This window comes from Hemitrygon akajei, chromosome 11, assembly GCF_048418815.1.
Source record: "Hemitrygon akajei chromosome 11, sHemAka1.3, whole genome shotgun sequence".
Lineage (NCBI taxonomy): Eukaryota > Metazoa > Chordata > Chondrichthyes > Myliobatiformes > Dasyatidae > Hemitrygon > Hemitrygon akajei.
In genome coordinates this window covers 161,200,940-161,217,933 of record NC_133134.1, presented here as the reverse complement: position 1 = coordinate 161,217,933, position 16,994 = coordinate 161,200,940, and the positions used below count along the sequence as shown (strand labels likewise).

The 16,994-nt window shown below is 43.1% G+C and overlaps 1 protein-coding gene across 2 annotated transcripts; it reads right to left on the bottom strand.

Annotated features, from left to right (window-relative positions):
- Positions 1-2,510: 2,510 nt before the first annotated feature.
- Positions 2,511-16,370, bottom strand: pxmp4 (peroxisomal membrane protein 4). 2 transcript variants are annotated; one of them, XM_073062097.1, is made up of 4 exons: positions 16,241-16,370; positions 10,310-10,372; positions 7,910-8,108; positions 2,511-4,849 (listed from the first exon to the last, which is right to left on the bottom strand). In XM_073062097.1, exons 1-4 carry the CDS (start codon positions 16,351-16,353, stop codon positions 4,586-4,588), a joined length of 639 nt encoding a protein of 212 aa, XP_072918198.1. In that variant the 5' UTR covers positions 16,354-16,370; the 3' UTR covers positions 2,511-4,585. The 2 variants fall into 2 exon arrangements, with proteins under 2 accessions (XP_072918198.1, XP_072918199.1); XM_073062098.1 differs by lacking the exon at positions 16,241-16,370 and adding an exon at positions 11,678-12,055.
- Between the last annotated feature and the right edge of the window lie 624 nt (positions 16,371-16,994).

Sequence of the window (16,994 nt, the reverse complement as noted above, 5' to 3'; positions counted from 1 at the left end):
TCAGCGACACAAGGCAGTAGAGTAGTTCTGGTGATCCTGGATTGCAGACCCTCTCTTCCTAAGGTATGGTCCCTGGAACTACTCATTCTTTTGCGGGTGTAATCAGCCAATGATCTATGTGACTGTAAAATAAAACTCTTCACCCCTGGCATTCTAGTTTTCTCAATTTTCTCTGAATTTCATTAATTAACAAAGGAACTACAGATGTTCAAAACCTGAAATGAAGTGCCAAAGATACTCAAGCAGATCAGGCAGCATCTACAGAAAGAAACAAGAGTTAGTCTATCAGGTTTCAGGTCTGAGAGCCTTCATTAGAACTCTAACTGCTTCTCTTTCTACAGATGCTGCTCGACTGGTGAGTATCAGAGCTCATGGATCAGCTTCAAAAGGCCAGAAGCCTGCCCACCAGAGGACATCATCGAAAGGCTGTGGCAGTGCTTCTGTGCTCGATGACTATGAACCGTGGAGAGCATTCTGACTGGTTGCATCACCGTCTGGTATGGAGGCACCAATGCACAGGATCTGAAAAAAGCTGCAGAGGGTTGTAAACTCAGCCAGGTCCACCAAGGGCACCGGCCTCCCTACCATCGAGGACATCTTCTAAAAGTAATGCCTCAAGAAGGCGGCGCCTAACATTAAGGATACTCACCACTCAGGACATACCCTCCTTTCATTACTATCATCAGGGAGGAGGCACAGGAGCCTGAGGTCACACACTCAACATTTTAGAAACCGTTTCTTCCCCTCCACCATCAGACTTCTTAATGGTTTACGAACCAATGAACACTACCTCACTACTTTCCTCTCTATTTTCCAATTCTTTTTATATATATTTCTTATTGTAGGAAATAGAATATTTTTGTATTGTATTATACTGCTGCCAGCAAAACAACAAATTTCATGACATGTCAGTGATAACAAAACTGATTCCGATTATTTTCAAGCACAATTTATGTTGATGAGGGGGCAAGGGGTGGAATGAGCAAAAGGAATGTCTGTAATACAGTGGAGACTAAGATTCTCCAGATGAGAAATGCTGTTGTTGCCCTCAAAAGCAATGTGATGAAGACTCAGATTTATATATCGTACATTGAAAAAGTGAAATGTCCCATTTGCACTTAACAACCAACACACGCTAAGGATGTGCTGGGGGGCAGCCCACAAGTGTCACCGTACATTCCGGCACCAACATGGCAGGCGCACCACGTTCAACACAACATAACAGAACGAACCAAGCAACAGCTGCAAAACAAGCCCTATTCCTCCCTCCCATTCACATACAAAGTTCTCTGACTCCAGGACAGGCTGGTCAATCACAGCTGACTGGACTGAGAAAGTACAGAGGGAAATGAATGAGGGCAGTGAAGAGAATATAAACACACTGGAACTGCAGAACACAAGAGCTGTGGAAAAAGTGAAATCATCGAGGAAAGAGGAGAATTCAGCAAATAAACAGCAACTGTGGAGAGAGCAGAACTTAGTTATAATGCTATATGTGAATGTCTTAACTATTCTGCTTACTATCTGTACTTGTTCATATTTTAATAGTTCCCTCATGTCCTCTGCTTCTCACTTTACAGATGTTGCTCCATCCCTTACAGGTCCAACACAAAAAGTTTCACATTTTGCCATAGGGATAAATTGGGTAATCAGTCAGAGTCTTTGCTCCCCAGAGTGGAAATGTGATGATTTGCATTTAAGGTGAGAGTGGGGAAGTTTGAAGGAGACATGGAGGGCATATTTTTAACCATTATAGAGCACTACAACACATAAACAGGCCCTTCAGCCCATCTAGTCCATGATGAACTGTTATTCTGTCTATCCCCATCAACCTGAACTTGGACTGTTGCCCTCCACACCCCTTCCATCCATGCACTGTAACTACGCAAACTTCTTTAATTTTGTAATTGAACCTGCATCTGTCACTTCATTGGCAGATGTCACTGGCAGCTCATTCCACACTCGCACCACCCTCTAAATGAAGAAATTTTCCCTCAGTGGACCCTTAAATATTTCACCTTTAACCTATGACCTCCAGTTCTAGCCTCACCCAACCTCAGTGCAAAAGCCTGATTGCACGTGAGAGTGAGGAACGAGCTGCCAGGCAGTGTGCAGTCAATCCAGACAATAAAGGTCTTTGAAGAGCACAGTGCATCTTTATATTGCAGGGTACCGGAGCCATTTGGTACACAGAGACAAGGAGGTAAATAAGGGAATCTAGGGTGACGTTTAATATCTGTCAGCTATTTTACAAATTTTGAAGTATTGTTGGTTTATAAACATGCAAAATCTATTGACACAATACACCAGATATGGCCTCACCAACATCTTGTATAATTGCAGCGTGATGTCCAGATAGCACCTACCTTTGCTTCAACTTGGAGTTTATTGTCATTTATGTATATTCCCAAAAGGAACAACATTCCTTCAGACCGAGGTGCACAACACAGTACATATAACTCACACATGACACAAATAAATTAAAAATATTCATCAACAAATTTAGATGATAGGTTAAAATATCAAGTATCCAAGTTGTTTATTAATAGAATGATTATCTGCAGAACCAAAAGCGATCTTTGCAGGATACAAGGCGATTGGAGGCTTGGCTCATCGGTGCTGCCCCCTCCACCGCTGCAACTCCCGCCCGCCCAGTCAATTTTAACACTGCCTTCAATTTCTCAAGTTTCAATTATAACCAACTGTCTCTGAAGGACTTCTGTGAAATATTCAGAAGGTTCATGTCGAAGTCAACCCAGGCTAGGCCTTTCACAGTGAACAGCAGGGCCTTGGAGAACTGAGTGGCATGGGAGTACACATACATAGCTACCTGGTATCACAGGGGGATGAAGAGAATAGCACGCTGGCCTTCAACAGACAGGATGCAGAATATAGGACTTGGGGCACCATGTTGCAATTGTACAAGAGTCATAAACCAGCTTCTTCCAGTTGGTAGAATGGTTTTGCTGAGACTAGGAACAGCAACAAAGTCTGTGTAGGATGGTAGCAGGGAAATATGCCAGTGGAGAGCCTACTTTGCACTCAGAATTTTTTATCCCCCCGTACTTCCTTAGGCACATCATATGCAAGGAGTTCCCAATTAGATGAAACAACTTCTCTGTTCGCTACAGTAGATGCACACAGTCCTGAAGATTAGATACAGACACCAGTCGGGAGAAGAGCCACCAGTGCCCCCCCCCCCACCCCATCTCTGCCTCCATATTAACCACCAACTCACCAGCCTCTGCTGGATCACTAGGTAGGTCATGTGAATTTTGAACTTAATATTTAAAAAAAACTAAAAAAAAGCTACGTCCAGTGCTACAATCATAGTCGACACCAAGTGGTGCCTACAGCAGCATTAGTAAGGTCTGAATCTAAACCATTACAGCATGAGGGAATATGAGACTGGTCAGAGTATTCCTGAAAGGAAGTACATTGTCAACCGTGCTTAGTTTGACACACAAGAGATTCTGTGAACGCCGGAAATCCAAAGCAACACACCAAATGCTGGAGAAACTCGGCAGGTCAGGCAGCATCTATGGAGAGGAACAGACAGTCAACGTTTCAGGCTGAGTTTCTTTATCAGGACCGGGAAGGAAGGAGGAGGAAGCCAGAATAAGAAGGTGGGGGGTGGGGGGGAAGAGTGCTGATGAAGAAGGTAAGTGCTAGGTGAAACCAGGTGAGGGGGAAAGATAGGTGATTGTGGGAGAGAGATTCAGAACTCAGCAAATCAGACCCAAAACATTGACTCCATAGATGTCTGACAACATAACAACCTCACTCAATTTCAATCTCTCACCCAGGACATGTTCTCTTCTCACTGCTACCTATCGTCAAGAATATACAGAGCCTCAGGACTCACACCACTAGGTTCAGGAACAGTTATTACCCCTCAACCAAAGGGGATAAATTTACTCAACTTGATTTGCCCCATCATTGAAATGTTTCCACAACCTATGGACTCACTTTCAAGGATTCTTCATCTCATGTTCTCAATAACTATTGCTTGCTTATTTATTATTTTATTTACTTATCAATCTATCCTTTTTTTTTCTTTGTGCATTTCCGCAGTTTGTCGTCTTTTGCACACTGGTTGAACACCCAAGTTGGTGTGGTCTTTCATTGACTCTATTAAGGTTATTATTCTATTATTGATTTCAAAGTTCAAAGTACACTTTATTATCAAAGTTTGTATAAATTACACTAACTTGAGCTTCTTCTGCTTAACAGGCAGCCACAAAAACACAAAAGAACCCAATTTAAAAGAAGGTAATGCCAACAGGAAACTGAAATCTTCGACTTGTACATGATGACATATTATGTACTTTGAACTTTGACCAGCAGAGTTCCTCCAACATTTTGTGTGCATTGCTCCGTGCTTAGCCTTTCTGCTTTGGAAAGGTAACTTACCTACACACATGTTTAGTAAGTGTCAAAGTTTCAGAGATACCTTGAGCCCTACTGTGATGGACTTGTGAGCTGATCGGTAAATTGCATCAAGTAAGTAAGGCCTTCAGGAAGAGGGAAAAAAATTAATGTAGTAAATCTGAAAGTATCGTCCTGATTTGCTTTGGTCTTTATCTCATTGGCCAGTCCTCTTTTTGTTGTGAAGCAGAAAGTCCGATAAATCGTGCCAAATATTGCTGTCGTCGTAAAGGTAGGACATAGATGACTGGAGAGACGGTTGCAGTGTGTGTGGGTGGTACTCAAACAGCCACAGGACGAGACCCCACACCAACGCAGCAAACAGCGGGAATGGGTCCCGCTTTGTCTCCGGGAAGTAACCCTTCTCGACCGCCAGGCGAGAAAGTCCAAACAGAACGCGGGACAGCAGGTACATGTTTATCTGTTAAGAAATAAAATGGAGAGAAGTAACAGGGTGCTTGTTAAGATGAAAGATACCCATCAACAAACGTGGGGAAGGAGGGAGTGAGGAAAATTTGGATTTAGGCGCCATTTTGGCAACCAATAAAGTGACTTTTAATTGAGCAGAACAAATCTTTTCCTGAAATAACATCAATCACGTGACTATGAGGGGTATAGAGGGCTAGGGAGGCGGGACTTTGGGTTCTAACATTTAACTGTCATTTATTCTTCAGGGCCTCCATGGATATTTGCGAAGAAAAAGAATTTCAGGATGTACAGTTGAAGTCAGAAGTTTCCATACACCTTAGCCAAATACATTAGAACTTAGTTTTTCACAATTCCTGACACTTAATCCTAGAAAACATTCCCTGTCTTAGGTCAGTTAGGATCACTATTTTAAGAATGTGAAATGTCAGAATAGTAGTAGAGAGAATGATTTATTTCAGCTTTTACTTGTTTCATCACATTCCCAGTGGGTTAGAAGTTTACATACACTTTATTAGTATTTGGTAGCATTGCCTTTAAATTGTTTAACTGGGGTCAAATGTTTTGGGTAGCCTTCCACAAGCTTCTCACAATAAGTTGCTGGAATTTTGTTCCATTCCTCCAGACAGAACTGGTGTAACTGAGTCAGGTTTGTAGGCCTCCTTGCTCACACGTGCTTTTTCAGGTCTGCCCACAAATTTTCTATTGGATTCAGGTCAGGGCTTTGTGCTGGCCACTCCAATACCTTGACTTTGTTGTCCTTAAGCAATTTTGCCACAACTTTGGAGGTATGCTTGGGGTCATTGTCCATTTGGAAGACCCATTTGTGACCGAGCTTTAACTTCCTGGCTGATGTCTTGAGATGTTGCTTCAATATTTCCACATAATTTTCCTTCCTCATGATGCCATCTATTTTATGAAGTGCACCAGTCCCTCCTGCAGCAAAGCACCCCCACAACATGATGCTGCCACCCCCATGCTTCGCGGTTGGGATGGTGTTCTTCTGCTTGCAAGCCTCACCCTTTTTCCTCCAAACATAACAAAGGTCATTATGGCCAAACAGTTCAATTTTTGTTTCATCACGGCAGAGGACATTTCTCCAAAAAGTAAGATATTTGTCCCTACGTGCACTTGCAAACTGTAGTCTGGCTTTTTTACGGCAGTTTTGGAGCAGTGGCTTCTTCCTGCTGAGCAGCCTTTCAGGTTATGTCGATATAGGACGTGTTCTACTGTAGATATAGATACTTGTCTACCCGTTTCCTCCAGCATCTTCACAAGGTTCTTTGCTGTTGTTCTGGGATTGATTTGCACTTCTCGCGCCAAAGTATGTTCATCTCTAGGAGACAGAATGCGTCTCCTTCCTGAGCGGTATGATGGCTGCGTGATCCCATGGTGTTTATACTTGCGTACTATTGTTTGTACAGATGAACGTGGTACCTTCACGCGTTTGGAAATTGCTCCCAAGGATGAACCAGACTTGTGGAGGTCCACAATTTCTTTTTCCTGAGATCTTGACTGATTTCTTTTGATTTTGTTTGTAAACTTCTGACCCACTGGAATTGTGATATAGTCAATTAGAAGTGAAATGATCTGTCTGTAAACAATTGTTGGAAAAATTACTCATGTCATGCACAAAGTAGATGTCCTCAACGTCTTGCCAAAACTATAGTTTGCTAATATGAAATCTGTGGAGTGGTTAAGCAATGAGTTTTAATGACTTCAACCTAATTGTATGTAAACTTCTGACTTCAACTGTATGTTGTATGCATTTCTCTGACATTAAATGTACCTATTGAATTACACATTGTAAACGCTGTCAAATGCAATGAGGTAATTTAAACAAAAAAATATCTATTTATGTTCATTGAAGATTTAAGCACTGACCAGGGCACATTGACTATAAATTTACTAGCAAATAGATTCTTCCAGTAAAATGTAACACACTGAGATATAAATACCATAGATGCCGGATTATAAGCCGCTACTTTTTCCCCACGCTTTGAACAGCTTTGAACACTGCGGCCTTTACTACGGTGCGGCTAATGCATGATTTTTTTTCATGCCGCCAAAAATATTTTGCCTCGTAACAGTAGACCAATAAAATTGATGAGTAGTTCTCAGAGGTCCAATGAAATTGTACGATAAATCAAGCGCACTTTCACAATTAAATTATTGTAAATCAGTCATTTGTACTCACCCTCATCAACATGGAAAACACTCGAAGAAAAGCATTGTGCTGCCTTTATGGCAGTTATTTAGTTTATAATATTTTCGCTTAGTAATTCATTTGTTAGTATTTTCTAGTTAAAGTTAGAAGTGTTAAGTATATTTGTTTTCTGTACTACATCCCGGGATACTATGATGTCACATCCGGTTTCGCCGTGTCTTGTGGGAAATACCGGTTTGCGATAAACGGGAAGGTGGGGGCATTAGGCGAGCGCATTAGACCCGAGCGAAAACGCTGCTTTTAAGTTAAAGGCGATCAATAACTTTTCCTGGTAGGCTGCAGTATATATATTTTTTTACCAGTCGTTAGGAGATATTGGAATGTTGTTCGTGCACTGTTCAGTAAAAAAGTATACGCAACGTAATTTGTGTGTTACCGATACGTATGTATATTTAAAAGTAGCCATGTTACAGGCACGGTTCGAAAAAAAGCATTTGCAATATGTATTTGTTTATGTTACCATATGGATTTAATTAAAAGTTAAAAAATCCTCACGTGTAATATCTTTCTGTGTAAATATCTCATATTACAACGTGGGACACCTGCGGCCTAAAATCCGGTGCGGCTTGTACAAGTACAAAATTGATTTTCTTTCTAAAATTAGAGCCTGCGGCTTTTAATCAGGTGCGCTCTGTAGTGCGAAATCTACCGTAGTTAAATTGCTTCAGCCATGTAGCAGCTCAAAGCGCCACCTCCAGGTAAAACAAGATACTGCGGATGTAAAACAAGGGTGAAGGGCTCTCAACGGTTCCCAATCACAGTTACCAAAAGTTTCAAATGCACCATTGTGCATCACCGAACAAGGAAAATAATAATTTTTTTCTTTACCTGACTGTTGATGTGGTTGTTGTCTCCGAACACCAACCAGCCTCCAACACAAGCTGCCAGGAATGAGTGGAGTTGTGCCTTCTCACTCTGCCACCAGCGCTGCACTGCCAACAGAGACTTGTACGTGAAGACAAAGAGGGCCAGGTTTCGCGAATGAGTATAGGTGGCGAGGGCGATGGCTTTCAGTTTGTCCAGGAGGCTGAATGCACAATGAGAAACATGAGGATAACAGATAAAATTCTTCCTCTGCTCTCTTCACTGATGTTTTTACCCTACCCAAGGGTAAGGAGAACTTTGTGCTTGTTTCAGTGGTGCATTTACCCACTGCACATCACTTGTTATGGGTTTTGCTCTGCCGATGGGAAGTTCCTCAGGAGTATTTCAAGTCTAAACAGGCTAACAAACATACACAAAATGCTGGTGGAACACAGCAGGCCAGGCAGCATCTATAAGGAGAAGCACTGTCGACGTTTCGGGCCGAGACCCTTCGTCAGGAGTTAGTCCTGATTCTCGGCCCGAAACGTCGACAGTGCTTCTCCTTATAGATGCTGCCTGGCCTGCTGTGTTTCACCAGCATTTTGTGTGTGTTGCTTGAATTGCCAGCATCACCAGCATCTGCAGATTTTCTCGTGTTTGCTTAACAAACATACCCCATCCTTCCTGTAGGGAACATTCACTGTAAGTGTAGTGGTTACTGCCACACATTAGAGCACCAGCGATCACTGATCCTGCCAATGTCTGTAAGGAATTTGTATCTTCTCCCCTTGATCGCGTGATTTTCCTCTGAGTGCTCTGGTTATACCATAAGACACAGGAGCAGAATTAGGCCATTTGGCCTATTGAGTCTGTTCTGCCATTCCATCATGGCTGATTTATTATCCCTCTCAACACCATTCTCCTGCCTCCTCCCTTTGATGCCCTGACTAATCAAGACAATATCAACCTCCACTTTAAATAAACCAAATGCCTTGGCCTCCACAGCCTTCTGTGGCAATGAATTCCACAAATTCACCACCGTCTGATTAAATAAGTTCCTCCTCATTTCTGTTCTAAAGGGATGCCCATGTAGTCTGAGGCTGCGGCCTCTGGTCCTAGACTCCCCCACAACCAGAAACATCCACTCTATCTAGGCTTTTCAATATTCAATAGGTTTCAATGAGATCCCTCATTCTTCTAAACTCAAGCAAGTACAGGCACAGAGCCATCAAATGCTCCTCGTACTTTAGTCCTTCCATTCCCATTCCCACAGTCATTCTTGTGACCCTCCTCCGGACATCTCCAATACCAGCACGTCTTTTCATAGATAAGGGGCCATAATAGCATGGTACAATGCTATTACAGCTCGCGGCATTCTGCAGTTAGGAGTTCAATTCCAGCGCTGTTCTGTAAGGAGTCTCTGTATGTCCTCCCTGGAATGAGCAGGTTTTCCCTGGGTGCTCCAGTTTCCTCTCGCAGTCCAGAAACATACCGGCTAGGTTAATCGGTTGTTATAAGTTGTCCCGTGATTAGGTTAGGGTTAATCAGGGTTGTGGGGTTGCTGGGGCAGCATGGTTCAAAGGGCCAGAAGGGCCTGTTCTGCACTCTTTCACTAAATAATAAAACTGCTGCATTCCTCCCACATCCCAAAGATGTAGAGGTTAGTGATGTGTGAGCACTGGTGGCAGTGCAAAACTTGCCGGCTTTTCCAGCACATCCTCAGAATGCGCTGGTCGCTGATGCAAGCGATGTGCTTCAGTGTATATTTTAATGTACATGTGACAAATAAAGCTAATCTCTCACACGCAGAGTTACAAAACAACTTCTATTTACAATAGAGAGAGAGGTCACTCGTGTACAGCATCTCCTCAGTACCAGGGTGCAATGTGCAACTGGTGCTCAAACAGGACGTGTGTGGAATACACACACATATCGCCTGCACTGTATTAGTGTGCTGGGCACATTTCACATTCTTATGGGATTAGATGAAGAAAGATCTGAACAGGAAGACTGAACTTTTATGACTAAGATCACATACAGGCATTGGAGGAATTACACACTCCAGAGTGAAATACATTAAATCTATTTGAGCAAACTTCTGGAATAAGAAACACAGGAAATTTCATTTACAAACAGGTAGGGGGTAGGAAAGGGGTTTGTTTTGATGTTTTTGTGTCTGTTTATTTTTATGTTGTTCTGCTGAATATTGTGGGCAAGCATGATGGCACTGGAGGCGTAGCAACACTAGTGGGCTGCCCCCAGCACATCCTCAGACTGTGTTTGTTGTTAATGCAAATGACGCATTTTACTGTATGTTTTGATGTACATGTGATAAATAAGGCTAATTTCATCGCTTCGTGTTTAGAGACAAACATGGCAGTTACAACATCAACAATATAAACTTAGCATACATCAGGTACTTACCTTCCTTTCTTAAACAGGAATGTCATCACAAGAGCGTGTGGGGCTCGAATTTTGGCTCCATACCTTGAAATTTTAAAAAAGTGCAAATCAATATTGTACACAAATGGCATTTTTGTCTGTAACAAAATGGAACCTGTATTGTACCAGAGTGCTTTGCAACTGGTGATCATGCAACATTATGCCAATAGACCCTGAGTATATGACAAACTGCAGAAAGATTAGCAGATTCAGTTACTGAAAAAATGCCAAGTACACTGATTAAACGGGTGAACAGAATGCACCTTGTCCTTGAACTAAGGCACTGGTAGTTTCACTTGTGTATAAAGGAAAGACTACGCTATTTTTTCAAAGCTATCACCAGCTCTTATACAGAGCAAACACGAGGAAATCTGCAGATCCTGGAAATTCAAGCAACACACACAAAATGCTGGTGGAACACAGCAGGCCAGGCAGCATCTATAGGGAGAAGCACTGTCGACGTTTCGGGTCGAGACCCTTCGTCAGGACTGAGTCTCGTACAGAGCTAGTTTTCCCTTGCTGCCGATAAAATAAACATGCTTACGACCGATCCACTCGAGTTAATTGTTATTTGTTATAAGAGGTAGCAAAAAGGTGCTCGGTAGGTTTAAACAGCCATGGAGTCTTCAGTGCACATCCCCAGCAACATTCGCATCCCATAATATATCAAAACTACTCCTTGTATAAGCAGGATGCTCAAGCAATTCCCCTGGGGAAAATCCTCCTGGCTAGCTATTTCCAGGACAATGAACTCACAGGGCCCTTTACTTCAAGTGCAGCTAATTGTTGATTATCGGACAGCATGGAGGGTCACAGTCACAAGCAGCGTACAACGTGCTGAGGTAGCAAGGACCAACATGCTCGTCAATAAAAGAGCCAGAAGAAAAGCCAGAGCTGCATCACCCAGACCATCTTCCTCCTTCACCTGCAGCCGCTCCAGAAAGTGCAAATAGACCAAGTCCACAACCCCAAGAACCATCAGAAAAAGTGTCACACCATCGCCTCTCGACACGTATGGATGCCACCGCCAATTTCCAAAATTGTAATCCCTCCCGAAGCACCAGAACAGGGAATAGAAACTTCAGTTCTGACCCCACAGCAGAGGTGTGTGGCTTCAGCCCCCTCTTGATGACCGCGGACCATTCACTAACATCTGCAGAACAATCCATACATTTTGTGACCACCTGGTCCATAAATGAAAGCTCTACAACCAGGGGTTCCCAACCTTTCTTTTAATGCCATGGACCAGAACTATTAAGAAGGGGGTCTATGGACCCCAGGTTGGGAACCCCTGTGCTAGACAAACCAAAATGCATCAATTACTGTACACTACAGAACACATCGACTCACCTATTAAAAAGCTGCTGCTGGAGAAATCTCATTCCCCATTAACGATCTGGAGAACATTGGCTGGATTGAGAGACTGGCTTGACAGAAAATGGTTTCTCACATTAAAGGAAAAAAAATCAGAGACCCAGCGAAGTTTTGGATGAAAACCTGCTCCTTTGGGGGGTTTTCCCCTCAGCACAGGTATACAATGACCACATGAAAGGAATGGTCAAAATTATTGAGGAAATCATCACCTACAATACTGCCTGGACAGGAAAAGAAATGGATAGAAGTTGATCTCAAAAAGGGAAGCTCTGATCTCACATGCAAAGCAGATGTGCAAGAGCCATTTCAATCCGTCATTTTTAAAAAATTAACAAGTAGCAATATGCAAAAATACAAGCACATGGACGAACAGAAACACACTAAAATAAAAATCAGGTTGACTAAAAATAAAACTCATTCCTAATGATTGTATCTTGGGATCTGTACACGACAACTTCCAGCTGCCCACTCTTCCCAGTGAGGCAATCACCGCATTCAGCAAGGTTGAAGGAAGGTAATGAACAGGAAATAAAAGCTACTTAAAGAAACATTAACATTAAAATCCAAATTTTTGTAAGTGTAATTCCTATCTGCAAGATTATTAATTCCAAACTGTGCTTCAGATTTTAGGAATGAGGAAACCAAAGGAGTTGAACTCCAGACACGCATGTGTTCTGGTGATGGTATGAATTTTCTCCACAAATTAAGAGTGATTACCACAATTTGAATTACCAAGTGCCGTAGGATAACGTAGTGGTTAGTGTAACGCTAATACGGTGCCAGCTTGTAAGATTGGAGTTCAATACCCGCCACTGTCTGTAAAGAGTTTGTACGTTTTCCCCGTGACTGTGCGGGTTTACTCCTAGTGCTCTATTTTCCTCCCAAATTCCAAAAACATACAGAAGTCATTTAGTGAGTTGTTGAACACTTGCAGGCAGCCCCCAGCGGCATCCTCAGACTGTGTTGGACATAGATGCAGACAAGACCATAAGACTTAGGAGCAGAATCAGGTCCGCCATTCACTCATGGCTGATCCTTTTTTCCCCTCCTCAGCCCCGCTCCCCAGCCTTCACCCTGTAACCTTTGACGATGGTGTCCAAACAAGAATCTATCAAGCTTTACCTTAAATATACCCAACAACATGGCCTCCACAGTTGCCTGTGGTAATAAATTCCACAAATTCACCACCCTCTGGCTAAAGAAATGTCTTCACATCTGTTTTAAATGGACGCCCCACTATCCTGAGGCTGTGCCCTCTTGTCCTAGATTCTCCCACCATGGAAAATATCCTTTCCACATCTACTCTTAGTCCTTTCAAAATTCGAAAGGTTTCAATGAGATCCCTCCCCCCCACCCCCCCCAATCCTTCTAAATTTCAGCGAGTACGGACTCAGATGATAAACCTTTCACTCCCGGAATAAGCCTTGCGAATCTCCTCTGAACCCCCTCCAATACCAGCACAACCTTTCTTAGATGAGGAGCTCAAAACTATTCACAATACTCAAGGTGATGCCTCACCAGTACCTTATAAAGCCTCAGCATCACATCCTTGCTCTTATATTCTAGACCTCTTGAAATGAATGCTAACATTGCATTTGCCTTCCTCACCACCAAGTCAACCTGCAAGTTAACCTTTAGGGTGTTCTGCACAAGGACTCCCAAGTCCCTTTGCATCTCAGATTTTTGGATTTCCTCATTTAGAAAATAGTCTGCACATTTATTTCTACTACCAAAGTCATAACCATGCATTTTCCAGCATTGTATTTCATTTGCCACTCTCTTGCCCATTCTCCTAATCTGTCCACATCCTTCTGCAGCCTACTTGTTTCCTCAACACCACCAGACAAGGATCCTTTCATTCCTACTCGCAGCCCCCACCAATCAGCCAATGCTCTAACCATGCCAGTAACTTTCCTGTAATACCATGGGCTCTTATCTTGGTAAGCAGCCTCATGTGTGGCACCTTGTCAAAGGCCTTCTGCAAGTCCAAATATACACATCCACTACATCCCCTTTATCTATCCTATGTGTAATCTCTTCAAAGAATTCCAACAGGTTCACCAGGCAAGATTTTCCCTTAAGGAAACCATGCTTTGTCCTATCTTGACCTGTGCAAGACCATTACTAAAGCCTCTACAACCTCTACCGCTACCTCTTTCAGAACCCTAGGGTGCAGTTCATCTGGTCTGGGTGACTTACGTACCCTGAGGTCTTTCAGCTGTTTGAGCACCTTCTCCCTCGTAATAGTAACTGCACCCACTTCTCTGCCCGCACATCCTTCAACACCTGGCACACTGCTAGTGTCTTCCACAGTTGAGACTGAGCAAAATACTCATTTAGTTCATCTGCCATCTCCTTGGCCCCCATTATTACTTCTCCAGCCTCATTTTCTAGAGGTCCTATATCCACTCTCATCTCTCTCTTAATTTTTTTTTAACATACTTGAAAAAGCTTTTACTATCCACCTTGATATTGTTTGCTAGCTTGCTTTAATATTTCATCTTTTCCCTCCTAATTACCCTTTTAGCTGCTCTCTGTAGGTTTTTAAAATCCTCTGTCTTCTCAATAATTTTTGCTTTGTTGCATGCCCTCTCCATTGCTTTTACATTAGCTTTGACTTCCCTTGTTGACCATGGTTCTTCACTTTTGGAATACATTTATCTTTCATCTTCCTAATTTCCCCAGAAACTCACACCATTGCTACACTACTGTCCTCCTTGACAGCAGCTCCTTCCAATTTACTTTGGTCAACTCCTTCTCATACCTCTGTAATTTCCTTTACTCCACTGAGATACAACTATCTTCCAAACAGATGTCTCTTAAATATCTCCCTTCTTCTTGAACTATGGCTTTTCCTTTCCCATCGTTAAAGCCTTTGAATGCATCTCATTCTCTGCTGTCATTCCTTCTCCTTTGAGATAGAACAAGGACACAGTTACATTGGTCTTCACTTTCCACTCCACTGGATGCTGCATTCAACAAATCACTCACCACAGTTTCCACATCTTTAAATAGATTCCACCAACAGACACATCTTTGACTCTGCTCTGCTATCAGGAATCATTCCCTTTGCAACTTCCTGATCTACTCTCCCTTCCAACAATCACTTCCCTTCTATGAGCACTTTGAGAGCATAGATCATGAAACAGGGTGGCAGAGGAACAGGCTGCTCATCCGGTAATGTCTGTGCTGACCATAATACCAATTTAAATTAATCCCATCTTTCTGCACGTGATCTATATCCTTGCTGTTCAGGTATTTGTCCAAATGCAGCAATTGATTTGTACTTCTTCAGATGTAGCACCCCGCATTTGGTGTTCACATTGATGTAGAGAAAACCGCAGATAAACCGAACACAGACCAGGTGACACTGTGCACAGCACCTGCATTCACTCTGCAGGAATGACCCTACCTTTGCCATTCCCTGCCACTTTAACTCTCCATCCCACTTCCACCCTGACTGATCGAGCTATTGCCTCCTGCATTGTCACAACACAAGTTTAAGAAACGGCAGCTTTTTTTTTGTTTGGGTACACTGCAGCTTCTGGACTCAGTGCTGAATTCTATAACGCCAGGAAACTGTCTATATTCTTACAAACAAGCTGGATGAACTCAGCAGGTTGGGCTGCATCCGTTGAAATGAGCAGTCAACGTTTTTGGGCCAAGACCCTTCGTCAGGACTGAAGGTCCTGCTGAGTTCATCCAGCTTGTTTGTATGTGTTGATTTGACCACAGCGTCTGCAGTGTACTTCGTGTTTACTGTCTATATTCTTTTTCTTTCCTTCTTCCCCCCGGGAGTGGAGAAACCAGGCATATCTACTCTGTATTTTGCACATCCCACATTCCCTCTCCTACATTAGCACCCTCGACCTGCTCATTGACCAGAAAACCTTGTCCCCATTCACTCAGTTTCCTCCACTAGATACAACCCACCACCCTCCATGATGCTTAAAAAGTTTCTTTCCTCTCATTCCTGATGAGTTTTCTCCAACCTAAAATATTTCTTCTGTTTCTCCTCCCACAGATGGTGCCTGACTTGTTACTTCCTCCATTATATTTAAATTTTTGATTATCAACAGTTTTGTTTTGATTTTTACTTCCCTTAATCGATGTGGATATAACAGCAGTAACAAACCCCTCATTACTAGAGATCAGATCAGGAAACAGACACTATGTGTGCTGGACACGGGAGACTAATCCAGGTAATTAAGCCCTTCCCCGGTGCAGCAACCCCCAGACGACTAACCCCCTTCCCCGGTGCAGACTCCTGGCAATTAACCCCTTTCCCAGTGCAGATCCGTGGTAATTAACCCCTTTCCAATTACTGACACAGGTAACTAACCCCATCCCAAAGTTGACTCCCTGGATGTTAACTCCTTCCCTATTGTGAACCCAGGGTTGATACCAGTTAATTACCCCCTCAAATATTTACCACAGGTAATTAACCCCTTCCCTACTGTTAACCAGCAGGGTGATGTTGAGCCATATAATAAACTACCTTGCCTCTCTTATGGCGCTTTACCCACACAATAAACTCACACCATCCCGTTGCGGAATCCCTTGACAGCGGCCAGAGCTCCATGGAGCCGGCGCTGACGCAGCAGTCGGTTCAAAGCCCGGAGGGCGACAGCCACTGATTCCTCTGGTCTCATTGCTTGCGGTCCTGTTACATCGACGGACCGGAAATCTCGGTCCAGCCACCAATCCTCTCCGTTAGGAACCGGCATCCAAACATCCGTTCCCATCATAGGAACAAAGTTCCCAAAACTCTGGGTCCCTGGAAATTAGTTTAAATAGTGGCATGTAGGGTTTGATCAAATATTGTTTGATTTCAAATTCTATTTTTACCTCCTGACGATCAACACTGGCACACCTCAGGGGTGTGTGCTTAGCCCACTGCTCTGTCTGTGTGGCTAGGCATAGCTCAAATACCATCTATAAATTTGCTGACGATACCATTGTTGGTAGAATCTCAGGTGGTGACGAGAGGGCATACAGGAGTGAGATGTGCCAACTAGTGGAATGGCGCCCAGCAACAACCTGGCACTCAATGACAGTAAGATGAATAAGCTGATTGTGGACTTCAGGAAGGGTAAGACAAAGGAACACATACCAATCCTCATAGAGGGATCAGAAGTGGAGAGAGTGAGCAGCTTCAAGCTCCTGGGTGTCAAGATTTCTGAGGATCTAACCTGGTCCCAACATATTGATATATTCATAAAGAAGGCAGGACAACAGCTATACTTTATTAGGAGTTTGAAGAGATTAGGCATGTCAACAAATACACTCAAAA

Coding starts and splice junctions, on each gene's coding strand:
- pxmp4 (XM_073062097.1), bottom strand. CDS start 16,353: ATGAGACCAGAGGAATCAGTGGCTGTCGCCCTCCGGGCTTTGAACCGA. Junction 10,373..16,240: donor GGATTCCGCAACGGGATGGT/GTGAGTTTATTG, acceptor TAAAATTTCAAG/GTATGGAGCCAAAATTCGAG. Junction 8,109..10,309: donor TTCCTGTTTAAGAAAGGAAG/GTAAGTACCTGA, acceptor TTGTGCATTCAG/CCTCCTGGACAAACTGAAAG.